General features: G+C 41.3%; 1 protein-coding gene across 1 annotated transcript in view; it reads right to left on the bottom strand.

Annotated features, from left to right (window-relative positions):
- The window catches only part of LOC126482026 (dual specificity calcium/calmodulin-dependent 3',5'-cyclic nucleotide phosphodiesterase 1-like), a 671133-nt gene that overhangs the window by 165699 nt on the left and 478009 nt on the right, over positions 1–27425 (bottom strand). Inside the window, exon 7 of the mRNA XM_050105997.1 lies at positions 18786–19035. Within this exon, the coding sequence (XP_049961954.1) occupies positions 18786–19035 (250 nt within the window). The remainder of the gene's footprint in view (positions 1–18785; positions 19036–27425) is intronic.

Genomic DNA, 27425 nt, shown 5'->3' with positions numbered 1-27425 from the left:
TCTAGGCATTATTAGGAAGCATGTTACTAGCAAAAAAAAAAAAAAAAAAAAAGTCAATAAAGGAAGTAGGATGGTCTATACTGATATTATATTAAAGCAACATTTTTCCCTTAAAACTTAGGAAGATTAGTATGTATGAAGTAAAGAGACACATTTTCCTATTAGGCAGCATGGATAAACTCTCTTGGCAACGAAACATGTCCTTTCTGTTAAACCATTCTAAACCAAAGTCCGACGAACCCATGTGCAGAGAGGGTAAACAGTGTCATCACCAAAGAAATTGTGTGAGACAGCGATCTACAATATATTGGATTACAGCACTTCGAGACGACCAACACGATGACGCATAGGGAGTAGTGCAGTTTCAGCACCACATCACTGCACAGCAGCCAACAATTGCAGAAAGAAAAGAAGTAGTCACAAAAACGCCAACTGCACGTAATTTGACATTGCTGCTGAAAGCAAAACTTTTGAACCAAGTGGAATGAGATGAAATCTGTGTGGAGGAAGATAGTCAGGATTTTGTTCTATACCTTTGATTTTCGAGTTTAAGAGCAAAATACCTGTAGGTAGTATTGTGGGAGATTGGCCTGGTAAAGAGGGAGAATGCAATATTACAGGATTCAAAGATTCCAGTTTTTGGGATATGACTATGGTGTTAGATAATTGATAAAAGACAGGGCAAAGGAAGTGAAGAGAAATTCGTTAAGGAATTAAAATCAGTATTTAAGGAGGGCTGAGAGGAAATCGTGTGAGCATTTAAGGAAAGTCAAGAGAAAGTCACAAAAGAATTAAAAAATTTAAAACAGAATTTAAAGGAAGACAAGAAAAAACTGTAAAGGAATGTAAGGAAAGACCAGAGAAAATCGCCAAGGAAATTAAAGAAAGTCAAGAGGAAATCTTCGAAGTATGTAAGGAGAGTCAAGAAAGGAAATACACAGCCAATATATAACGAAACACAAAATGCGCAGTGTGGCCGAGCGGTTCTAGGCGCTTCAGTCTGGAACCGCGCGACCGCTACGGTCGCAGGTTCGAATCCTACCTCGGGCATGGATGTGTGTGATGTCCTTAGGTTAGCTAGGTTTAAGTAGTTCTAAGTTCTAGGGGACTGATGACCTCAGATGTTAAGTTCCATAGTGCTCAGAGCCATTTGAACAAAATGCGCCTATTCTTTTTCCCGAATGCTCATTACTAATAGGGCCATGTTTGAAATCAACATCAGACTCAGACTTCTTGAATGAAACACCCATTTCGCATCGTAGGATGTCATGCAAAGTGCCTGCTACTGCGATTTCAGATGACAAAACGAATAACATCTGCACAGATAATGACGGTACTTAATTTGATGCTAACATTCTCCATACGGATTCGAATGTATGATCAGTGCACAAAGAACGCACTTTGAAATGGTAGGTTCAGGAAAAGCATATGACAACTATTCTTAACAGAAAAGCTGAAGCAGATGATTAAAACACAAAAACAAGATTTAAAAGAATGGAGTCACAGTTATATCTTGAGAAAAAAACTTGAAGATGTGTTATATTTGAGGCAAGAAAAAGGAAGTTTGTTTTACACGGTGTTTGAGATTATATTCCCGGCATAATGCTGGACTAAAAGCAAGCAAGACGAGAGTTTAAAATTGATTTGAAACAGTCCATACCGCTGGAGATTCCTAAGTGACTGGCGTTTCTGTATTCCTGAATTTCCTGAACATGTTTATATTTTCTTACCGACATGGAAACCAGTTTTTATCTATTCCTTAATGTCACGCTAGGTAATATACTTGGTCACTGCTCACACCATATATATTTGTGTCATATTGTTTATCATTGATGTAATACATTTTATTTTTTGCTTTTGTGCTTAAGATGTGGCAATAAACAAAAAAATGTTGTCTTCTCTTGATTAGAAGTCGTGAAGTAGAATAGTAAATGTATTGTTCACCGTTTTCTACTAAGTCCTACTAATACACATATAGATCCTGAGAAATCAGTTCCCAGAACAACCACCTTTGGCTGTAATAACGGTCATGATAAGCCTGGGCACTGAGTCAAACAGAGCTTGGATGGCGTGTACAGGTACAGCTGCCCATGCAGCTTCAACACGATACCACAGTTCATCAAGAGTAGTGACTGGCGTATTGTGAAGAGCCAGTTGCTAGGCCACCATTGACCAGACGTTTTCAATCGGTGAGAGATCTGGAGAATGTACTGTCCAGGGCAGCAGTCGAACATTTTCTGTATCCAGGAAGGCCCGTACAGGACCTGCAACATGCGGTCGTGCATTATCCTGCTGAAATGTAGGGTTTCGAAGGGATCGAATGAAGGATAGAGCCACGGGTCGTAACACATCTGAAATGTAACGCCCACTGTTCAAAGTGCCGACAATTCGAACAAGAGGTGACCGAGACGTGTAACCAATGGCACCCCATACCATCACGCCGGGTGATAACGCCAGTATGGCGATGACGAATACACGCTTCCATTGTGCGTTCACCGCGATATCGCCAAACACGGATGCGACCATCATGATGCTGTAAACAGAACCTGGATGCATCCGAAAAAATGACTTTTGCCGTTCGTGCACCCAGGTTCGTCGTCGAGTACACCATCGCAGGCGCTCCTGTCTGTGATGCAGCGTCAAGGGTAACTGCAGTCATGGTCTCTGAGCTGATAGTCCGTGCTGCTGCAAACGTCGTCGAAATGTTCGTGGAGATGGTCGTTGTCTTGCAAACGTCCCCATCTGTTGATTCAGGGATCGAGACGTGGCTGCACGATCCGTTACAGCCATGCGGATAACATGCCTGTCATCTCGACTGCTAGTGATACGAGGCCGTTGGGATCCAGCACGGCGTTCCGTATTATCCTCCTGAACCCACCGATTCCATATTCTGCTAACAGTCATTGGATCTCGACCAACGCGAGCAGCAATGTCGCGATACGATAAACCGCAATCGCGATAGGCTACAATCCGACCATTATCAAAGTCGGAAACGTGATGGTACGCATTTCTCCTCCTTACACGAGGTATCACAACAACGTTTCACCAGGCAACGCCGGTCAAGTGCTGTTAGTGTATGAGAAATCGGTTGGAAACTTTCCTCATGTTAGCACGTTGTAGGTGTCGCTACCGGCGCCAACCTTGTGTGAATCCTCTGAAAAGCTAATAATTTGCATATCACAGCATCTTCTTCCTGTCGGTTAAATTTCGCGTCTGTAGCACGTCATCTTCGTGGTGTAGCAATTTTAATGGCCAGTAGTGTATATATGGTGATATGGTGAGCCACTATTGCCACCTAGAACAACTCCGAAAGTATGATGTTACATGGGTCACAGGGAGGGGGGGGGGGGGGGTGGGAGGGAGTAATAAAATGTTGTTAGTTTTTGAACGCCTATTTACGGAAGGTGTTCGAAGTGATGACCGTCGGTATCAGTGCAGTGCTGTAAACTTCTTATCATGGACTGAGTGGTATTCCCTATCACTTCGGCACTTATCGAAGCACATACTCCGACAATTCTCTCTCGTATGTGGTGCAAATAGTAAATATTCGCCGCATACGGCGTATCCATCTAATGTGCCATTGACATGTAAACATCATTCGACGGTTTCGCAATACAACACTAATTGGAACGGTAAGACTAGTAGCGCGAATCAAGTGATTGTGAATGATATATCCCTTGAAGAACAAGTCGATATGCTTCTTATATACGGAGACTGCCAACGAAATTCAGTGACAGCTAGAGACATATACGCTGAAAGATATCCCCAACGTACTCACCCTACACGTCGTACATTTTAATATGTGTATGATATATTGAGAACAACTGGATCTCTAACGCATCGGAAACATATCCGGCAAAGGTAAGTTACTAACGAGAAAACGGAAAGTGGTACTCTTGCCACTGTGGTTCGAGATACTTGTGTTAATTCGCGTCAAATCGCAAGAAATTATCATGAAATGGGGAGAGAGTGTCAATGACATGATACAGGATTTGGGATGGACATAATTAAAACAGACATTTTTTGTTGCAGTAGAAACTTCTCAAGAAATTTCAATACCAACTTTCTCCTCCGAATGCGAAAATATTTTGTTGATGCCAACCTGCATAGACAGAAACAACCATCATAATAAAATAAGGGAAATCAGAGCTTGCACGGAAAGATATAAATGTTCGTTTTTTTCCACATGCTGTTCAAACTTGGAATAATGGAGTGCTATAGTGATGGTGGTTTGATGAACCCTCTTCTAGGCACTTAAGTGTGATTTGCAGAGTATACATGTAGATGTAGATGTAGAAATCTGGCATGAGCCAGAGTAGTGTCGTTCGTGTTATGCTTCGCCATAAATATCATCGTTACCATATTTGTCTCTACCAAGAATTAACTGGTACGGATTGTATGTGTCACATTGAATTCTGCCGATGGGCTCAACTTCAGATTAAGAGGGATGACACATTTATTAATTTGATTTTATTTACTGACGATGCTACATTCAAGAAGCATGGAAATGTTAATTTGCATAACGTACATTATTGGGCAACTGAAAATCCATGTTGGCTGCGGCAGGTTGCACATTAAAAACCGTGGTCGGCGAATATACGGTGTGGGATTTTGGAGGTCAGAATTATAGGCTCCTATTTCATAGAAGGAAATCTTAATCGTAGGAAGTACAACACATTCCTGCAAGAAAGCCGGCCGGAGTGGCCGAGCGGTTCTAGGCGCTACAGTCTAGAACCGCGCGACCGCTACGGTCGCAGGTTCGAATCCTGCCTCGGGCATGGATGTGTGTGATGTCCTTAGGTTAGTTAGGTTTAAGTAGTTCTAAGTTCTAGGGGACTGATGACCTCAGAAGTTAAGTCCCATAGTGCTCAGAGCCATTTGAACCATTTTTGAACCTGCAAGAAATATTAGATCTGTTATTGGAAGAAATATCTTCAGAAACAAGGAACAGAATTTGGTATCAACACGGTGGGTGTCCGGCACATTTTTCGCTAATGGCTAGAAATGAGTTGCAGAGAAAATTCACAAATCGTTGGATTGGACGCGGATGAGATGTGTCGTGGCCGGCTCGTTGACAGGACTTGACGCCTCTGGATTTTTTCTCGTGGTGATTCGTAAAAGATATTGTTTATAAAGACGTTACAACTACCCCTGAAGATGTGCGAGAGAGAGTTGTCAGATGCGCGAGAGAGAATTGTCAGAGCATGAGATTCGATGAGTGCCGATGTGATAAGGTATATCAGAAAATAAGTACCAAGCTATAGCATCCCATTTAAAAAAACAGTTGACCTTCATATCTCTGAAGCGACCCCACCTAGCAACAAAAAACTAACGTCATATTATGGTCCCTGTTGTCTCATGCAACTTTGGTCCCACAAACTTTTCAGCTCCTATCATACTTTCGAAGTTATTTTTGGTGGCAATAGTTAGTGACTCACCCGATATATATATATATATATATATATATATATATATATATATATAGTTCCTTATTTCTTATTTAACTGCTGGAAAATAGTAAGTGGAAGTTAACATGAAAGGTGTTTTTTGATATTTTGTTGTTGTTTAGTGAAGATATGTAACTAAATTGATTTTCTTGTGTATGCTTTGTCCACTTATGACGATTTTAACTTCAGATATAGGGATGAGAGAATGTGAAGTGTGGCTGATATTTTTATCGTATTGCAGCTATGACGACTTGGGAGGTGAGAGCCATTGGTGGGTTATTGGTTAGTGTAAAATTGTTTGTTTTTCAGAGTACCTTGCTGTTGGATAAAGATTTTCTTTAGGATTTCTTATCCCTCGATTTTCGAAATATATTTTCTTGGAATTTTTAGAAAAATTCTAGTGGAGAGATGTAAGTGTTCCTTCTATCGATAGTAGTTGGAAACTAGCCGCGTGTTTGTTGTCGTAACCCTTAACGGATATGCAAGTTAGGGACAGAATCCCGATGTTATGCAAATCACACCCAAGTGGGTTTATGTTGAATCTGCACAGGGTGTGTAACGCGATCTTATAATGGCCTGAAATAAATCCTACGTGGTATGAGTAGCCTCTCATATAATTTATTCATTAAATAAACTGACCAAAGTCTGGTGAATGTGACTGTTTAACAGATAAATGCCGTCCTAAAACTTACAATTACATTTATTTTCTTTATTGACCATGAATTTGTACAAGAAAAAAATCATGAGTATAAATGCAAACCAAACACGTAAATAGTCCTCACTTGACAGAGATGTTGGCAAGAACCTAGTACAAACGATACTGCGTGGAATCTAGTTTGATTCTCCATTACCAGAAGGGGGAGCAAAAAGAACACGTTAAAGTATGTAATAATAGTAAACTAATGGGTAATCGGATGCAGTACCACGATGTCACCTAAGGAGGCGAACTGTTCTTCAGATGCCTCCATTGAGGAACCTCACTTCGAATTTTGGGCCGCTGAAAAATCAGCTGAAACCCTACAGGACGGAGCTGCGTGTATTACCGACAGTACGATGCAAGATGGCGTGCTGATGATAGTCGCTACTCGTGGTCGCCTGCGCTGTATGGAGATGGGTCCCGCCTTAAAGACCGATCGAAGCGCGACCACGAAAAAAAAGAAAAAAAAATGTTTGTCCGGGTGGCTGGACAAGTGAAACTGGAATGAAATTACTCTGCAGCAAGGGCGGCAATGTACACGACCGACTTCTACGGTGGCCAGGAACCAACCCCTGATCTTACAACATATTCATCTAGACTCTCACTACTGTTCTCCGTCAACCTAGGTGCACCATTCTTTCCCGCCAATTCCCGACGGTGACAGCAAATGTGTGCCGATGTAAAAGTCGAGCAGCCTTATATAGCCTGCAGAAGAACTTTGCACGGGAATCTTTCTGGCGACGGGCACCATCGGAATATGATAACTGGGGCGCGACGTGTGGCGTCGTTCTGTCGGCTATCCGGTGGTGCTCGGTGACCATTTTCCTGGAACGTCTCAGAAATAGCACAGTCGTGGCGCAGAGCTGGCGCGTTCCTACCCAAAACATGAAGCTTTCGCTAGAAAACTGCCCGCAACCATTGTAAAAATAGCGAGCGTCCATCGCTCTGGTCCCTGAGGCCCGACATCAAATGAGACAGTCACCAGCCAGGGTTGAGAACTCTGTCCGCAGTTCCCAGTGACCGGATGTCCTGCCACCTCTTGCTATTGTGAACGGTTGGCCTCCTCCTCGCATCCCAAAAGTTCCCACTCGTCTCCTAGTGAAGTGAACAGTATTCGATATGCACGTATGCTACTCCCGTCATGTACATGCCAGTACATAGCATCCGATTACCTACTTTGTATGACAGTGTAATGTGGTAGCGAAATGACGTTAATTTTCAAGTATGCGAATTCGGATTTTACAGATGGAAGATAGGCTGGTTTGATGGTCCTCAACAACTGTATGACGAGGGCAGAAGGCCTGCCATCTTGCAGTATGAAACCTAATGAGACAAAATTCAATAAGGAGTAGCACATCTAGAGAGAGAGAGAGAGAGAGAGAGAGAGAGAGAGAGAGAGAAACTTTGACAGAAGCTGAAAATTACAAGCTGACTTCCTCATTTTTACTTGTGACCGCCATGGATGAATGCCTGCAACACGCATTCAAATGATCAGTGAGGGGTAGGGGGCACGGGATGACAGCTTTCCCGCATCCAATCTTCCCATCTAGAAAGAAAATCTTCACAAACCGAACTTGCACCCTTCTTCGCCAACAGACAGACGTATCAATTCAGTATTAGTTTTAGCAAGTGCACCAATCTCAAAATTATTTATTCATTCATCATAAAAGCAAACCGAGGCATACGCCCACCCCTCCCGGGTATGCTGGTTTTTGGCCTATGTTGATTAGCACTGGGAACAACCTCGCTTTTTTGTCATGAATATAATTTAGAATTCTGACCGAAAACATTATCCTGTCTGTCGGTCTATTGACGTGTAACTGTCCTTTAACGTACCACCTCAGATATTTTAGTAAACTAAAACGGAGTGTGTGATACTTAAATAGTGCTAACATTGTTTCCGGTCAGTGTACGGACTTTCCACGACTATATGGCTTAAGTTCTAATACAGAATTCTTACGTAGGACTTAATTGAAGCAGTCAAAACTGACAATTTAGAAGCCGGTAAAGATGAGATGTCGGAGGAGCTATTGTTGGGTCTGAATTTCAGTATGGATCTCAATGTTACGTGCATTTATTCAAGCGCGAGAGACACCTGAAGTTACTGAAACGAGCGTGAGCGTCAATGAGATTTTCAGAAGACATTCCGAACTGCCCGGGAATTGTTAAGTCAGTAAAAGTAACGACTAAATTTTGTATTATAAATATTCGGTATTCTCGAGAAATACACTCGTTACTAGGTATTTTCGTAATTGAAATGTTTTTTTTCTTACACTTCTTGTGAATGAATGACCACGGTTGTCGACGCAATCACAATTTTATTTTCTGGCTCTTCTAAAAAAAGAAGAAAAAAGAAAAAAATCACACCGTTGCTCCTTTTGTGCTTCATGATGGTCCTACTGCATAGTGAAAAAATATACTCAAATCCTCGTTAGTGCGAACTCGTACGAATAGTAGGAATTACGAGTCGTCGTAAAATAGAACCAATTTCTCGACTCAACGCAGATAACAGTTTAATTTTATAATCGGTCTGAAACAAAATACTGCTGACACTGCCCGAGCTCAACACGAACAGCCTGCTGGAAAGGAAACATGGCGAGTGTCAAACTGTAATGGGCACCTCATGTCACTACCGACTAGACTTGCCAAGAATAAGAAACTAGAAGAGTTCGAAAACTACATAGTCGGGTCTAAATGCGTTGCGGGTGAAGAAGACATGCGAGTAACGAAACGTTTCAGGCAGCATCTAAATGGTCTAAATGGTTCAAATGGCTCTGAGCACTATGGGACTTAACTACCGTGGTCATCAGTCCCCTAGAACTTAGAGCTACTTAAACCTAACTAACCTAATGACATCACACACAGCCATGCCCGAGGCAGGATTCGAACCTGCGACCGTAGCAGTCGCGCGGTTCCGGACTGCGCGCCTAGAACCGCTAGACCACCGCGGCCGGCTCTAAATGGTCTCTCAGCATATTCGTTGACCAATAATGCAAATATATCATATGAAACAGCTCTAGCTGGGGTACTCTCTTAGTGCGTAAGTTCGGGAGGAAGTGCAGATTTTCCACAACCGAAGCGTATTGTGGTATCTGGGGAAGACTTCAATGCATGTTAATAAATAGGAAAACAACGAATGAGAAAATAATTTGGGCATAAGGACAACTGCATGGCGGGCTATAAAATCGTGCAGAAAGCACTCCTATCTACTAGTGCATATCCTTCGACATACTACCTCAGCAATTTATTAGGTCAAAAGGGTTTATGCGTCATTTATAAATAGTAATGGCATAGAAACACAAAAAAATGTTTCAAATGGCTCTGAGAACTATGGGATTTAACTTCTGAGGTCACCAGTCCCCTAGACCTTAGAACTACTTTAACTTATCTAACCTAAGGACATCACACACATCCATGCCCGAGGCAGGATTCGAACCTGCGACCGTAGAGGTCGCGCGGTTCCAGACTGTAGCGCCTAGAACCGCTCGGCCACACCGGCCATAGAAACACGGATTCTTATTTCTCTACTATGGGCCGTACTCACCAAAAGATCAACTTAAGACACTCAAGACGGAATGAAAATGTTCTGCATGAAGGTCTTCGTTTTCCTGGAGATTCTTCTATTCATGAATCGTCTCCTAGCAACGGTTCTGGATAATTTATCGTCGATTGATTCTAGGGGATTTGGGGACCGGCCTACCCGACGGGAGGCCCTAGCCACACGACATTTCATTTCATGACTGGGATAAAGACAAAGCACTATGAAGTAGATGTAGATGGCAGATGTAAAAAGTCATGAATCAACCGAAACTACAATAGTATACATAACAGCTAGTTTTCTGCTCTCTCATATGACGCTTATTTGGGCAGATATAATTTATTTAGTAAAATTAGTCCACAGGCAATTATACTGCGTGGCTAACGGCTCGATACCCTTTCTCTCGCCAGGCGCTGTAACACCAACATTCTCATGTCACCTGTAACTTTCGCTTATTTATCGATAATTTTGTGTAAACCTCGATAACATTTATGTTCACTTACTGGATATAGACTTTTCTGTACGTGTACTGCAAACTGTAAAATGTTAAGTAGTCTACTGGTCTATGATAGGATCGGTAGATTTGTAACGACAGGGTGGGAAAATGTGGAAGGAAAACCCCTTGTTAGGGTGGCAAAACAACGTCAAAGAAAAAGGTGGAGGGTGCCAAGAGAACGTGCCAAACAAAGTCAATCACAAGCCATCAGACTGTACACATTCCAGTTTGGATGTGAAACTAGATTATCTCCAATTCCAAGGAATGAGAGCCTAGGATGAATGGATATTGGTTCTGCATGTAAAGATGTGGAATGCTAATATAATTGGCAACGGGAAGAAAAGCCACGTGTGAGCCACGTAAATACTGAGGACATGTCTGCTAATAATAGCCGACACTCACACTGCATCGTTGCCTCCAGGAAAAGTAAGTCTACTGTTTTTATTATGACTGGAAAAATACATTTGCTAGTATTTATTGAGTGTTTCTCGTGAGTGCAGAATTTCAGTTACATGTTAACAATGATAGGATTCTGGCCCGAGTCATAAAATCAATCTTAGTGTTATAACCATAACGAAAGACAGTAAAATTTATTCCAACAAAGATTGTTAGAACTGCTTGAGAACTGATTTACAGAATGAGGAAAGCAAAAAAAGATTTCAAGTGTACAACTGTGCAGTGTTGAAGCAAATTTTGAAATTAATGAAAAACAGCCATTAATCCGAAAGTATTTTCAATTTAACAATTCTATTCAATAAATTTAGGATAAACGTTTAAATTACGTTTGACATTCCGTTGCTTTATGTGTGACTGACCATATGCACTTTTCTATGTAACAAAAAAGTGGCCCTGCAGGTTAACTTTCTTCATAATTTTCGATGTTGGATTATTCGGAGCTTTCCAAGTTATTTTCTTCAGAGTTGTTGTGAGGAAGTAATTTTGCTGTTAATTTTATCCCACAGTAAAGAGCAAAATTAATTCTTCAGTGAAGGATGGATTTCACGAAATAGTTCTCTATATTGAAATTTTGACTTTAAAGATTATAGTAGTTTTTCACCGAAATATTTGTCCGATTTGGACTGGTGTCCGTCCCATTACCATGCAACGACTAGTAAAAACTAATTTATCTGACTTAACTAAAACGTCCCTAAATTCACATTTTTCTGTAAACTGATTACGGTGTGTCTCGGAGACGAGGAAATAACAATAGAAGGATCACTATCAAAGCCTAGTACAATACGTAATAATGCAGGAGAGAGCGTGTTAGATAAACGGTTAACCTAAGGGAGAAAAGCCGTGTGCACCATTCGTGTGCGAATCGTGCAAACTTTGATTTATAGATTACAGTATTTTAACTGTTTGTATATCGTATTTTCGGAGGCGGAGATTGAGACCAGCCCAGAATTTGACCAATCGAGCGTGTAAAACCACCTAAAAGCCACACGCAGGCTGCAGACCAACTGTCGCTGTCCGCAGCGAAGATTCAATCCAGGTCTGGCTCAGCTTCCTGTCTCGCAGCTAGTGGTTTACGAGCAGGCCAGCTGAACTAAATTCAGTGAAATCAAATGAGCAGAATCAAAGCGATAAGAAAGTGAGACAGGTTCAAGTTCCGGTTGGGAGTTCGAGTGTGATAGTAGTCCCATTCGAAATGTGGCGACAGCTGATGTGTAGCGTACCCTGGTGTATTCGGTAGGATGGAAGGTGAAAATGTGGTTGAGAGTTGGCGAAACCAACGAATGTGAATATGAAATAAAGATTTTGGTAACAGACTGGTCTGTAACGTAGTCCCAAGTTCTACGTTTGTTCCATATTCAAACACTCTTAGAGATAAATAAGACTACAGAGCAAATCCATGAAAGTGGAAAAATCCATGAAAGTTGTATTAAATAACAGCGAGTCCACAGAGAGTATTTCGGATATTAAGTACATATACTGTACATAAACTACGAAAAATTAAAATGTACGATCTTTTTCTTGGGGGGGGGGGAGGGGGTGGTGGTCACCACGTTACTCTTACCCCAGGGTGGCCCGAATGTTCGTTTCTAGAACGGTTGCCCAGCAAGTTCAGAAGTTCTAAACGGTTTTCGCTGATGTCATTTCACGTCATTGCATCATCATCACCGACTCTATTTATTTCTTTTCAAATGAGTCTCTTTCAACTTGTGGTAGCGTAAACTGTCAATCCAGAAAAACCATTCCGTCTTGGTCCTATTCCGGCACATCCCATGGGAAAGCATATGTGGAAACCTTGGTGACAGTCAAAGTTTAAGTTATGCGTGGAGGTGTGCTTAGACAGTCTAATGGTTCAAGAGACTATCCACAGAAAACAGGAAATCTGAACTTGAGTTCCAGTGTATCAGAAATTTTTTATATTTGCAACAATATATTAGTTTAGCACCACGACTCTGTTGGGTGTGATGAACCAGTCACCTACCAACGACTTCGTCTTCAATAGCAGCAGACAACCACCAGAGCTGGGGACCGTATGTAGACGACATGGCACTTTCGCACTGCTGAATCTCCCTCTGGGTGACTACTTCCTGCTGGTGGTCTGTCTGTAGTGGGACACATGTCTGAGTCTGGTCTGGAGGTGGCTTGGCCTCTCTGTTGCCCTACACTGGTTCCTGAAGGATTCGATCATAGTTGATCACCACCCAGCATGGGCATATGTCTTCAACTTTGGCTGTGCTGGTGGTTATGGTTTGAACACCATCCATCCCAGTGCGGTATGTGTTGACTACTACTTAGGTAAGCTGCTACAATCTGCGTAAACACAATTTCGGGGATCGCTTCTCTGACACTACTACCCACGGCCACTGGCATATGTTGTGCTGGCTCCCAAGCTGGCATTTGCTGACTACAGTGCTTGATGCAGTGGCATTAAACGGTTACATCAAAGGCCAAAAACCTCCCAGCTTTTGCAATCACGTCTCAGTACTAAAATGAATAAAAGACTATTGTAAACAGGGATGCTTCCTTAAAAACTCGACAAGTAGTTCCAGTGTCACTGCAACCCATGTCTCGATGAGACAGCTGCACCTTTTTCTGACCTACGAACAGCCAAGTCCTCCACTGCTTTGGGGGTCACATCCCGGCCCCAACATTCGTTGCGATATAAACTGTTTCTGTCTGACAATGTTTTGGAAGTGAAATGCAGGTGTTGCACAAAATGCAGTATCATGTATTCTGGCCTCTACATATGATGGTCATATATTTTATGAGGAGATAATGTCATGATTCCACATGCAGTACGAAACAAACATGACTCTGTGTGTAATACACAGATTGTGGGTATGGTCATTTACGTTAATAAGGAAGAAAGACAGTTTTATAAAGACAGGCACACGTTAGTAGTTGGTCAATTTGGGGAAGGACCAAACAGCGAGGTCATTAGTCCCATCAGAGTAGGGAAGTATGGGGAAGAAAGTCGGCCATGCCCTTTCAAAGGAACTATCCTGACATTTACCTGAATCGATTTAGGGAAATCATAGAAAACTCAAAACAGGATGGCTGGACGTGGATTTGAACCGTCGTCCACCCAAATGTGAGCCCAGTAAGGACACTGAGTAGTATGCTGTGCAACAGGGTAAGTACAGTTGTTTATGTGTGAAACTTTGGGCATTATTCAAACTAGGAACAAAAGGAAAAACTGTTCATGTATGGACACATAAATAGCAATGGGCGTGAAGAACCTCGCCTAAATATGGAGCACAGCAGGAACCACCATTCAGTATATTTGTGGCAGTATATCCTTTGTTTCTTGTCTGAAACAGGTGTCAGTCAACCTGGTAAGTTACCAAGATCAGGCATATGTCGGTATAGTGTTTTTTCCCCTGTGCCCATGCCACCAGCAGAGGGTACAGGGTCAGGTGTAAAGAAAAGACCTCACAGCCATGGAGGTTGCTGTGAGCAGTGTGGCACTGTACTAGTCCTCAGCTGACAGACATCACTCAGTGTGTGCACTTCGCGGGTGGACTCTGCTCCAGTGCTCATGTGGAAATTGTTTGTGAAAATTGTTTATAAATAAATAATAATAATAATAGTTTGCACAGCTTCATCACTCCAAAATTGGTCAGGACTAACACAAACAGGAGCAAGGGATTTGCTGTCTGCCGGCCGGAGTGGCCATGCGGTTCTAGGCGCTACAGTCTGGAACCGCGTGACTGCTACGGTCGCAGGTTCGAATCCTGCCTTGGGCATGGATGTGTGTGATGTCCTTAGATTAGTTAGGTTTAAGTAGTTCTAAGTTCTAGGGGACTGATGACCACAGCAGTTGAGTCCCATAGTGCTCAGAGCCATTTGAACCATTTGATTTGCTGTCCATTAGGAAGAGGTGGGACAATTTTGGGTGTTTTAATTAGTACAAGAAGACTATCTCCAACATAGTACTGGATATAAAACATTGATTCAAATTCTTGACATTTCAGATGTCATGAATGTTCTTATAGTCAACAGTGTCTCACTGTATTTTACCATTTTGAATTCTAAGTAGCACAAGTGAGCTACGTCCACAACACTGGATGAGCTACATCCACAATACTGGATGCATGGGAGGATGACCATGAGAGGTGAGGGTAAGGGATTGGGTCGAACCCTCACAACACAGATTATCATATGACCTTCAGCTGTTCTGGAAACGATGCTGCTCCACTACTAACTACATAAGGAAATTCGGTGATGTCTGCAGGAGAACTGCCTGCTGAGGTTGCAGTTGCTCAGAAAATGCTGCTTCCCTACAAAGTGTATTGCGTGTTCAAAGCAGTTAGTCGGTATGGCATACAACACTTTGCATGCATGAAATCCTCAAAAATGCGACTTGAATAAACGAACGAGCTTGATCTTCAAGGATGAATCTCTCTTCAGATGGCTGAATGATCCATGTTATAACAACTGTTTGGAAGAAATAAGGGAGCAGCAGCCGCTACACTCATTTGCACATTATGAGTCGATTATGGTTTGTTGTGACAGTAAGTGCAATGTTCACTGGATGCAATGCTGGAAGAGTGTAAAGAGCTTAGCATGTTCATTTGTGAATTAAGAAATGATGTTAACACACTGACACACAGTCATAAAATACTGCTGTCAACTGAGTGAGCTTTCTGTTGATACATATGCCCTGTTCATGAGTGACAGTGCCTGTACACATTACGATGGTCTGCTGCATAAACTTATGATGGGTGAAGATATTTACCATACGAACGGGCCAACTTTCTCTCCAGATCTGAATCCTAAGAACAAGCATTAGATGCATTCCAGTGATGAATACCAATCTGTCATCCATCACCAAAGGTTTTCTCCTGTCCCTCGCTCAAGTGTTTTTCAAGAATGGAATTCACTGCCCAAACATGTCTTGTACCACCTTTGGACGGCATGTTGCAGTTCTGCAAAGTGTGTGTGGCAGTTGGAGGTAAACATATGCAGTTTTAACTGTTCTGATTTGGGAGAGAATTATTGGTTATGTTACTTTTCTAAGTTTGTATCTTTCATTTTGTGACATTTTTGATTTAGATAATGATGAATATGAAATGCTTTGTGATAAAATTTTACCTTATTATGTACTCTTTCCACAATTCTGTTGATTAAGCATAACCTTTGGGTACAGGGGTCTGGAAATATCACAGCAATCAATGGAAACAATATTAGTAAGTTTTCCTAACATTTTTAAATCAGCCAAATCAAAAGAGAAAGACCTGCTACTCCATTCTTCAGTAATAATAGGCTATGCATGTCTGTTCATGCTACGAGCACATTGAAACGGTCAATATGACATATTTAATCTGTTTCAAACAGCTGTCTCACAGAAAAAGTTGAGAATGGAGCTTATGTTTGCAGGATCATTTACTAGTGTAGCCAAGGTCGATAATACATCTTTTGTAGTGATATTGATCTTGGAGTTAGCCCAAAGAATCCTGATGGATAAATTGTGTTTGACTGACAAGGGAAGAAGGGAGATGTCAAACAGTTCTTAATCACTCGACCATTGGTTAGTCTTCATCTACATTTACATCTACATGGATACTCTGCAAATCACATTTAAGTGCCTGGCAGTATTAAATACCAATCCACTCTGAAATGCTTTGTGGGGCGAGAGCTGTAATACACTGTTGTCGGTAATCCATCCGTCAGATGGGGACATTAGACTCAGTAGTCCCCTAATTGCTATTTTGGAGGCTGGCACTGGGTTTCACTCTGTTGTTGTTGTGGTCTTCAGTACTGAGACCGGTTTGATGCAGCTCTCCATGCTACTCTATCCTGTGCAAGATTCTTCATCTCCCAGTACTTACTGCAACCTACATCCTTCTGAATCTGCTTACTGTATTCATCTCTTGGTCTCCCTCTACAATTTTTACCCACCACGCTGCCCTCCAATGCTAAATTTGCGATCCCCTGATACCTCAGAACATGTCCTACCAACCGATCCCTTCTTCTAGCCAAGCTGTGCCACAAACTCCTCTTCTCCCCAATCCTATTCAATACTTCCTCATTAGTTATGTGATCTACCCATCTAATCTTTAGCATTCTTCTGTTGCAGCTCATTTCGAAAGCTTCTATTCTCTTGCTTGTCCAAACTATTTATCGTCCATGTTTCACTTCCATACATGGCTACACTCCATACAAATACTTTCAGAAACGACTTCCTGACACTTAAATCTATACTCGATGTTAACAAATTTCTCTTCTTCAGAAACGCTTTCCTTGCCATTGCCAGTCTCCATTTTATATCCTCTGTACTTCGACCATCATCAGTTATTTTGCTCCCCAAATAGGAAAACTCCTTTACTACTTTTAAGTGTCTCATTTCCTAATCTAATTCCCTCAGCATCACCCGACTTAATTCGACTACATTCATTTATCCTCGTTTGGTTTTTATTGATGTTCATCTTATATCCTCCTTTCAAGACACTGTCCATTCCGTTAAACTGTTCTTCCAACTCCTTTGCTGTCTCTGACAGAATTACAATGTCATCGGCGAACGTCAAAGTTTTTATTTCTTCTCCATGCATTTTAATACCTACTCCGACTTTTTGTTTTGTTTCCTGTACTGCTTGCTCAATATACAGATTGAATAACATTGGGGAGAGGCTACAACTCTGTCTCACTCCCTTCCCAACCACTGCTTCCCTTTCGTGCCCCTCGACTCTTACAACTGCCATCTGGTTTCTGTACAAACTGTAAATAGCCTTTCGCTCCCTGTATTTTACCCCTGCCACCTTTAGAATTAGAAAGAGAGTATTCCAGTCAACATTGTCAAAAGCTCTCTCTAAGTCTGCTGCTAGAAACGTAGTTTTGCCTTTCCTTAATCTTTCTTCTAAGATAAGCCGTAAGGTCAGTTTTGCCTCACGTGTTCCAATATTTCTAAGGAATCCAAACTGATCTTCCCCGAGGTCGGCTTCTACCAGTTTTTCCATTCGTCTGTAAAGAATTCGCGTTAGTATTTTGCAGCTGTGACTTATTAAACTGATAGTTAGGTAATTTTCATATCTGTCAACACCTGCTGTCTTTGGGATTGGAATTATTATATTCTTCTTGAAGTCTGAGAGTATTTCGCCTGTCTCATACATCTTGCTCACTAGATGTTAGAGCTTTGTTAGGCCTGGCTCTCCCAAGGCTGTAAGTAGTTCTAATGGAATGTTGTCTACTCCCTGGGCCTTATTTCGACTTGCGTCTTTCAGTGCTCTGTCAAACTCTTCACGCAGTATCGTATCTCCTATTTCATCTTCATCTAAATTCTCTTCCATTTCTATAATATTGTCCTGAAGTACATCGTCCTTGTATAGACCCTCTATATACTCTTTCCACCTTTCTGCTTTCCCTTCTTTGCTTAGAACTGGGCTTCCACCTGAGCTCTTGATATTCATACAAGTGGTTCTCTTTTCTCCAAAGGTCTCTTAATTTTCCTGTAGGCAGTATCTAGCACGACTATGAGGATGCAAATCAGGTTTGCTTTAAATGTACGCTGTAACGGTCGTGAGCGTTTGTTAGCTTTGAGATTAGACGTGATGAGTTGTTGTTAGTCAAGAATTCCTTTACGGCAAAGAAGACGCCATTGTCAACACCTCAGTGAGTCCGAACGATAGCTTGTAATAGGGCTACGAGAGGCTGGATTTTCCTACTGAGATACTAAAGAAAAACTTGGCAGGTGTACAGCCACTCTACATGAGCTGCATCAAACCAGTCTCAGGACTGAGGACAACAACAACAACAAGTCTACAAATGGTAGAAACGTAGGTTTGCCTTTCCTTAGTTTTTCTTCTAAGCTTCTCTAGCTTCACACAATACCACCAACATGAATGTGAGACTGCACATCCACATACTACATTCACACACATAAGACAAGTACACTAGAGATACATGACACGGAAGTCATACTAGAGGCAATAATTAGAAAAGGCTTGCACCAGGCGATGAACTGCTAGAGTTGTCTTACCTCTCAATAAGTGTCAATATCCTCTTCGAGCACTCTGTACAAACTATTCAGCCCAACAGTTGTTTTCATTGGCCCAAAGACTTTGCTCCCTACGTCTGCTACTGTTTGTATTAGAAATGCTGTGCAGTTGTTACGGGTAAGGGTGACAGGTGAAGCGACAGGCAAGTACATATACTGACCTTGAGCACTTTAACGACGTCGGGCGGGAACTGCATAAGCGAGGTGCTGGTGACGCGGCGGTAGATGCGGTCGACGAAGATGCCGGCGCGGATGGCGTGCGCCACCGACCGGAACTTGGGCTTCTCGTCGGCCTTGCGCCTCGTCGTGGCGAGCTGGCGCGTGAAGGTGGACGCCAGCCACTCGCGCACCTCGGGCGGCACCGCGTCTGGCTGCACCTCCGACAGCTCGTCGTCCTCGTCCGCCAGCCGCCTGCAACGGCGCCACGAGCGTGTCAAGCTGACAAACGCAGCGAAGCGCGCTCAGCCCGGCCCCCTCACACCTCACTGGTATCACCGCCTCCATACTGTACGTTGACTATCACTTCACAGCAAGTTTCCAAATTTCTCCTTCCACATTGTTCCAAGAAGGTTACTACTTGCAAGGTATTACACCTCTTTCGCTTTCCTCAGTTATTTTTCATACATAATGTCGTGCTTACATTTATACAGGGTGTTACAAAAACATACGGTCAAACTTTCAGGAAACATTCCTCACACACAAATAAAGAAAATATGTTATGTGGACATGTGCCCGGAAACGCTTACTTTCCATGTTAGAGCTCATTTTAGTTTCATCAGTATGTACTGTACTTCCTCGATTCACCACCAGTTGGCCCAATTGAAGGAAGGTAATGTTGACTTCGGTGCTTGTGTTGACGTGCGACTCATTGCTCTACAGTACTAGCATCAACCACATCAGTACGTAGAATCAACAGGTTAGTGTTCATCACGAACGTGGTTTTGCAGTCAGTGCAATGTTTACAAATGCGGAGTTGGCAGATGCCCATTTGATGTATGGATTAGCACGGGGCAATAGCCGTGGCGCGGTACGTTTGTGTCGAGACAGATTTCCAGAACGAAGGTGTCCCGACAGGAAGACGTTCGAAGCAATTGATCGGCGTCTTAGGGAGCACGGAACGTTCCAGCCTATGACTCGCGACTGGGGAAGACCTAGAACGACGAGGACACCTGCAATGGACGAGGCAATTCTTCGTGCAGTTGACGATAACCCTAATGTCAGCGTCAGAGAAGTTGCTGCTGTACAAGGTAACGTTGACCACGTCACTGTATGGAGAGTGCTACGGGAGAACCAGTTGTTTCCGTACCACGTACAGCGTGTGCAGGCACTATCAGCAGCTGATTGGCCTCCACGGGTACACTTCTGGGAATGGTTCATCCAACAATGTGTCAATCCTCATTTCAGTGCAAATGTTCTCTTTACGGATGAGGCTTCATTCCAACGTGATGAAATTGTAAATTTTCACAATCAACGTGTGTGCGCTGACGAGAATCCGCACGCCAGTTGTGCAACCACCTCATCAACGCAGATTTTCTGTGAACGTTTGGGCAGGCATTGTTGGTGATGTCTTGATTGGGCCCCATGTCCTTCCACCTACGCTCAATGGAGCACGTTATCACGATTTCATACGGAAAACTCTAACTGTGCTGCTAGAACATGTGCCTTTATAAGTACGACACAACATGTGGTTCATGCACGATGGAGCTCCTGCACATTTCAGTCGAAGTGTTCGTACGCTTCTCAACAACAGATTCGGTGACCGATGGGAGGCGGACCAATTCCATGCCTCCACGCTCTCCTGATCTCAACCCTCTTGACTTTCATTTATGGGGGCATTTGAAAGCTCTTGTCTACGCAACCCCGGTACCAAATGTAGAGACTCTTCGTGCTCGTATTGTGGACGGCTGTGATACAATACACCATTGTCCAGGGCTGCATCAGGGATTCCATGCGACGGAGGGTGGATGCATGTATCCTCGCTAACGGAGGACATTTCGAACATTTCCTGTAACAAAGTGTTTGAAGTCACGCTGGTACGTTCTGTTGCTGTGTGTTTCCATTCCATGATTAATGTGATTTGAAGAGAAGTAATAAAATGAGCTCTAACATGGAAGGTAAGCGTTTCCGGACACATGTCCACATAACACATTTTCTTTCTTTGTGAGTGAGGAATGTTTCCTGAAAGTTTGGCCGTACCTTTTTGTAACACCCTGTATACTGGCTCTGCACTCGCTGCTTCGCCTGCATAGGCTTTGGTCTGCTCAGATTTTTTTGCTTTTCTTTAATCGAATTTTTATGTTGTTCACAAATTGCAATACCTTCTAAACTTTTCACGCTAATTGAGGCCAAAACCATGGTCTTTTCCAGTCAGCGATTCTGGTAGGTGACGTCCTCTTAAGTGTTCGTTAATGTGTTCATGTAGTGATATTTCCATAGGCACTTTCATGCCCTTACATACATTTCTTTATATCTAACCGAGAAATGCAGCTATCAATTTGCATAGATTTAACTTTTAAATTTTTTTTAATATAAGGAAACATTTTCTTAAAAGTTTTCATCCCCTATTTCACTCACTTAGCAGTTGAATTTCAAGGAACAGTGAAACATATTTTTATTATTTCTTGCGGAGAACCCAAACACAAATTTTAATGGATTTAGCTTTGAAAATGTTTTTATAATAAAATAATTTCATAATACTTGTCATCCCCTATTTCACTCCCCTGCGTGATTGAATTTTCAAAAATAGTGTCACATGTATCTTTTTGTTTCTAACTGGAAAGTCAAATTCAAATTTTCATAGATTTAACTTTAAAAACGAAATAGTTTCATTAAACATTAATCCACTATTTCACCCACTTAGAAGCTGAATTTCCGAAAACAATGAAAATGTATTTTTTATTTGCATCCAAGAAGTCAAATACCAGTGTTCATAGATGTAGCTATAAAAATATTTTAGTTCTTTAATAATGATCAATTTTTTAAAGAAAATTTCAACACACTGTTTCACCTTCGTAGCTATTAAATTTCCAAAATTGCTGAAACACGTATTTCTTTATTTTTGAACGAAGATCCAAATACCAATATTCGTAGATCTTGCTTCAAAACTGCCGTAATAACGACATATTTTCAAAAAGCTTTTCATCCCCTATTTCACCCCCTTAGGGGTGGACTTTGAAAATTTCTTCTTAAACGTCGCCTACAGTATAAAATTAACACCCTCAGTAATGAGTCAGTCAGGACTGTGTAATTATTTGAATGCTTTTGTGATGCCTTCAACAACCATTCTGTTTATTTCATGTACGATTGTACAATTCCGACCTGAGTCCATTTTCAAGTCATATCTGTAGATATACTAGACGCATTACAATTTTCTTGCTCTTATGACTGCATGTAATGATCATAAAAGGAATTAGAAAGGTTTTTCGCTATTTTAGGACCACGTTACTTTCGATCAGTTGTTGCAAAGCATTTATATATGATGTCGATGTTTTCACGTACTTAGCAACAGGAAGATTATAACTGTTTTACAGAAATTCGTTAATTAATCTATATGCCTTTGTTCTCAATTATATTTATTTATCGTTCATCATTGATGTAAATATGTCTGTATGTAATTTCTCTGAAGTATCTTCTAATATTTGTTCTCTTATTGTGGGAGTACGTCATTTTTGAATAGTTGTTACAAAGATCTTGTATATAAAATCGATCACTGCACTTTAGTCAAGTAGTAAGGTAATTCACATTAGAGTCATATTTATTAATGAGTGTAGCGATAATTTTACATTCTGTGGTTCCATAACGCTTCATCGTAGAACTGGTAAAAAGTTATCTAGGAATTTCTCACTTTGCGTTGATCGTTTTACTCATTTGAAGCTCTATCTGACTGGTCGCTTAGATGGATGAACCTTCAATTTTCTCCATGTTATGTATTCTTTCTCGTATGCATAACATTCCTTAAGGAGTATGTTGTGTTTTTTAGCGACAGCATGTGCTAGGCTATTAGCTATGTTAATAATAGGGGTAACTGGGATTTATCCTTTGTGTATCTTGGGCTGGGCATACAATGATGGTGTTGTTGGATTCATCATTATGGAATCTCTTATGTTTTTTCTCTGAATATAAAGTTACATCCTTCTAGTGCTTTCTTTAACTGTGCATTAAATTTGTTGGTTGGGTCCCGGTCGATGCTTTTGATATTATTTTGATCGAAAAATTCTAGTACTTTTCTTTTGTAATTGTGTGTCAGAGGAATTCTGACATATTCGTCAATGTGTTTCCTTTTTCTGATTTTTTACTAATTGCATTATGTTCTCCAAGCTTGTTATTAATCTGATGTATGATACTACTATCCTTTGCTCTTATATTGGTGCTACTTTTTTGTATTTTTGCAATTTTGCAAGTAGTGTTGTTTTGCTCACGAGGTGGCAACTGGGCCATACAGAGCGCTACTGTACTGTTTGCAATAATATTTTTAATCATACTGTTCCAGAGTGTATATAGTTGCAATGACGTTGTCTCTGTAATCTTAAATTAGTTCCATGACTTAAATTAGGTATATTTCATTGTGTCCTTTAATCCGAAGTTTGGTGCAGCTCACCACGCTATTCGTCCTGTGCATGCTCTTCGTAACTGCTGCAACCTAAATCTCTTTGAACCTGCTTAGTGTATTCAAGCCTTGGCCTCTCTGTACAGTCTTTGCCCTCCCACACTTTCTTTGATTACCAAATTAACGATTCCATGTTACCTTAAGGTGTGTCCTATCAATCGATCCCTTTATTTAACACAAATTGTGCTCCTAGATTTCATTTTTTCCTCAATTGGATTCATTAGTTATTTAATCTACTTATCTGATTTTGAGCTTGTTCTTCCATAGCACCAAATTTTAAGTTTCTAGTGTTGTTTTGCCGGCTACTGTGGCCGAGGGGTTCTAGGCGCTTCAGTCTGGAACCACGCGACCTCTACGTCGCAGGTTCGAATCCTGCCTCGGGCATGGATTTGTGTGATGTCCTTAGGTTAGTTAGGTTTAAGTAGCTCTAAGTTCTAGGGGACTGATGACCTCAGATGTTAAGTCCAATAGTGCTCAGAGACATTTTTTCCGTTGTTTCCTTGTCGGAACTGTTTGCCGTCCACGTTTCACTTTCGTACAAGGCTACACTCAAGAAATATCGTAAGTTATTTTGCTTGGTACGCGCAGACCATTAGTCCTACAGAAGTTTTCGAGTTATTCAAGAAAAACGTACCTGTGGCCTCCAGCGAAAACGTATCCCAGTACGAAATTTAACTGTATTAAATTTCCTACAAAAAGGTCCTGCTCATTTTTTTCTGCAGATCTAATAGTTCGCTCATATTGTGCGAGAGAGTATGAAAATCACGCATGTTGTTTGTGAAGGCCAGCTATAACACTACGGGTTGCATAGAACGACAGGTATAGGGACAGCTGAATCATCCGCAATCTGAAGATGATGCTTTTATAAACGTTCAGATCATGGTAAAGAGGTTTTGATAAACATTCCACATTTCCAAGTGGGTTATTTTGTAAAAATTGCTGCAAATTATGAACAATAATTTTTCTTTTTACAAATCAGTTTGTTGATAATTTATATCTTCCTTTACTCGGAGCGAGCGTTACTCAACCGTCAATACATTCGTCGAAGACATCCGAAGTCCTCTTCCGTTCAAGAGACGTACGATGATGTGGAGCAGATAACTACTGCATAGAGGATAAATCGCGTGTAACTTCAGCTTTCACTTTACGATCCGTTCAAGATATGGGAAGAAAGTTTCTCGGAATATAATAGGGCGCACAGGAGCACGTATTTGTGTTGCACATCTAATCCACTTAACTTTTGTATCAACCATGATATTGAAGCAAAACTGTCCTTTTAATGGAACGATATACTTTTTGCACGACGTTCGAAAGCTGGTGAAAGACGAGTAAGTGATACAAAAGGCATTAATGTTTGAATTGAAAGTTTTTGCAAAAGCATTCGAGAAATAAGATAAAATTAAAGGCAGCCGCTAGTACTGGCTATTGCGCGTAAACACCGCCAGTTTTTATACCTTGTCGACATCGAACACGATTTTACTCACATATTACTGGATAATTATTCGTCATGGATAACCTCAACCACCTGAGAAAAGTATAAGATTGCAAGTAACATAGTCTACTGTGTGAATGAGGTAAGACATGATCAGTGATGGAGGAACCTATCATAGCCCTGTGACACAGCCGAGTTTGCATCTGTGTTGAATTCTGTCCGTCAAAAAGCCCTTAAAGCCGTCGCAAATCTACCTAGATAAGCCATATTAATGCATTTTCTTCAGTAGACCTTCGCTGCCGAAATGGATCAAAAACTTTATTGAAAATTTACAAATACTGAATGCATCTCAAAGTGAATCCAGTTACTAGAATGAAAAAAAAAGTATGGTAACAAGAGCTCTCGCTGTCGTTCCACTCCAACAGGTGATTGTAATTCCGTCTGTGACCGTTGCAGATGGCGATTGTATTGCAAGAGAGTCGATAGATACGAACATATTTGGATCACCCGTTGAAAATCGCTCCGTCGTTAAAACAATTGTCGTTAACTACAATATTGTGTACTGTGATCAGATTTTTGCCTCTTTAAGGTATCACACTAGCAGAAGGATCCGCCACATTGGCCGTAGTAGCTAATGTAACGTCGCCCTACCTTGGAGTAATCGGCTCACAAATGTTTGGCAGGCAAGAAGGATGGAAACCTGACTGCACGCCAGCGATTGCTAAATTCCAAACCTGTCCAACGTGTCTCATATGGTGAGAACTCTGTTGAAGATCCACCGCTCACATGGAAAGATCAAACTTGTTAGCCATTTTGGTTCTGTTTGAAATCATAGAAGATGTAGCGTCCCCAAATTCCTTATTGTACCTTTTTTCGCCACGAGGCGAAACCATGGCGATCTTAATGACACAGTTCACCAAGCATTACAAAACTCGGCAGTGGGGTGATATATCAGTACATCGATTACAGTGAAAACATATCGTCGCTACTGGAACCAAAACGGGAATGTGGGTGCTTCGGGGCCCTGTGCGAACTCAGCAACCGCGATGAGAAAGAAAAGAGTTTGCGATGAGAAATAAAAAGATGTTAAACCTTATAAAAACGAGTACCTCCATGCATAATAGTTAACCACCACAATAACTGGAATATAGCTCACATGTAGAACGCGATATAATTCAAATTAATTGTAACTGAACTATTGTATCCTAACACTTCCTGGCAGATTAAACCTGCGCGCCGCACCGAGACTAGAACTCAGGGCCTTTGCTTAACTGCAATCTCGGTTTGTGCCGAGTATAAGAACGATCGGAATTTAATCGCAATTAATATAAAAAAAGGAGAAGGCAACAGTGCATTGTCACTTTCACTTGGACTGAATGTCCCTCGAGCAGGTTGACACACATTTCAAATTAATTTGCGCTGCACTGTATAATTTAAGCTAATCACAACTTACTTATTCACTCTGCTTTGTAAATAAGAACTGCCAGAAAGAGAAAGCAGCTATCCCACAGTAACTGATTTGTGCTGTTTGTGATGCTATTATGTATACTCATTTTGCAAAATATATTCTCACTGAAAAAATGATGTGAAATGGTTATTATTCCACGAAATACTAATCACCACGATTTTTCCTCTTTCTTTCGCTTTGATCGCATTGTTTGCTTCATCCACATAGTCCAAATGCAATGGCGTTAAATATTGGTTCTTGTAATATAATTTTCGTCTCAGTTACAGAAATATGTTCCACACGTCTTTACATTGCTACGCTTCTAAATATGAGGGAAATGTGACGTCATAGTCGACATGTATACCGAGTCATCAAAGCTGACGCCCTTAACCCTATTGTTAACTCAATCTGTGATCATTGTTAAAATGATCTTGCGCACAGCCTCCAATAAACTCGACATCAGAAAGATGTTGAACTCTACGCTTTTTTCTTTCCTCCTGTTGAACTCTATGCTTCTTTCCTTCCTCCCTTTTATATAATACAGACAGTCACTAACGTAAGTCCTGTACGAAGTTGTCTTAATTATCTATATTAAAATGTCATACTTCACGTCGTATATTCTTCGCGAAGAGATGGTTTGAATCAACACGAATGAAGAAAATAGCCTTTCCAAATTCGGAAACCGAATCTCTTCGCTGGTTTCCTGGAACAACAGTGGATTATTTTTTATCAGGAAAATTCCTCTGTAGACTTGTGTGCTAGCGAACAACACAGAGGAATGGCTGGGGCAGTTTGGGTACGTGCTTTTGGACCAAACACCCTGAGATACAGTTTCAGTCTCTGGGATTACTGAAGAAATACTTGTATGATAGATTCACTGTTCACTTACAGTTCAACACGTAGTCATGATATCGATACAGCTGTCTGACACTGTTTTTCCAGTGTTGTTATGAATGTTTTAACATAACTATGAAACAAAATTTATGGGGGAGCATAGTAATTACTTGAGAATGTACTAGTGACGTACTAAAATATATCAGTACCAGAGCTTGTGGAACAAAATTTGTACACGAGAGCTCTTGTTACCTTAATTTTGATTCACCCTCTCAGCCGATTTAACTTGGTGAACGAATGTTCCTGCTGCGTACCTTCCATCCCAGTATGCCATACTCGAGGAATTGCCCGCAGCACACGCGTGAGCATTTTACATTTACTCAGTCAGTAAGCGTATATACAGCCAGAGATAATAAAATTCACAGATGCTAATAATGAACGTCAGAGATTCCAGTACTGTATTACGAAAATGATTAGTGTTT

This window comes from Schistocerca serialis, chromosome 5, assembly GCF_023864345.2.
Source record: "Schistocerca serialis cubense isolate TAMUIC-IGC-003099 chromosome 5, iqSchSeri2.2, whole genome shotgun sequence".
Lineage (NCBI taxonomy): Eukaryota > Metazoa > Arthropoda > Insecta > Orthoptera > Acrididae > Schistocerca > Schistocerca serialis.
The sequence above is the reverse complement of the archived record's forward strand: the minus strand, read 5'-3'. Positions and strand labels throughout refer to the sequence as shown.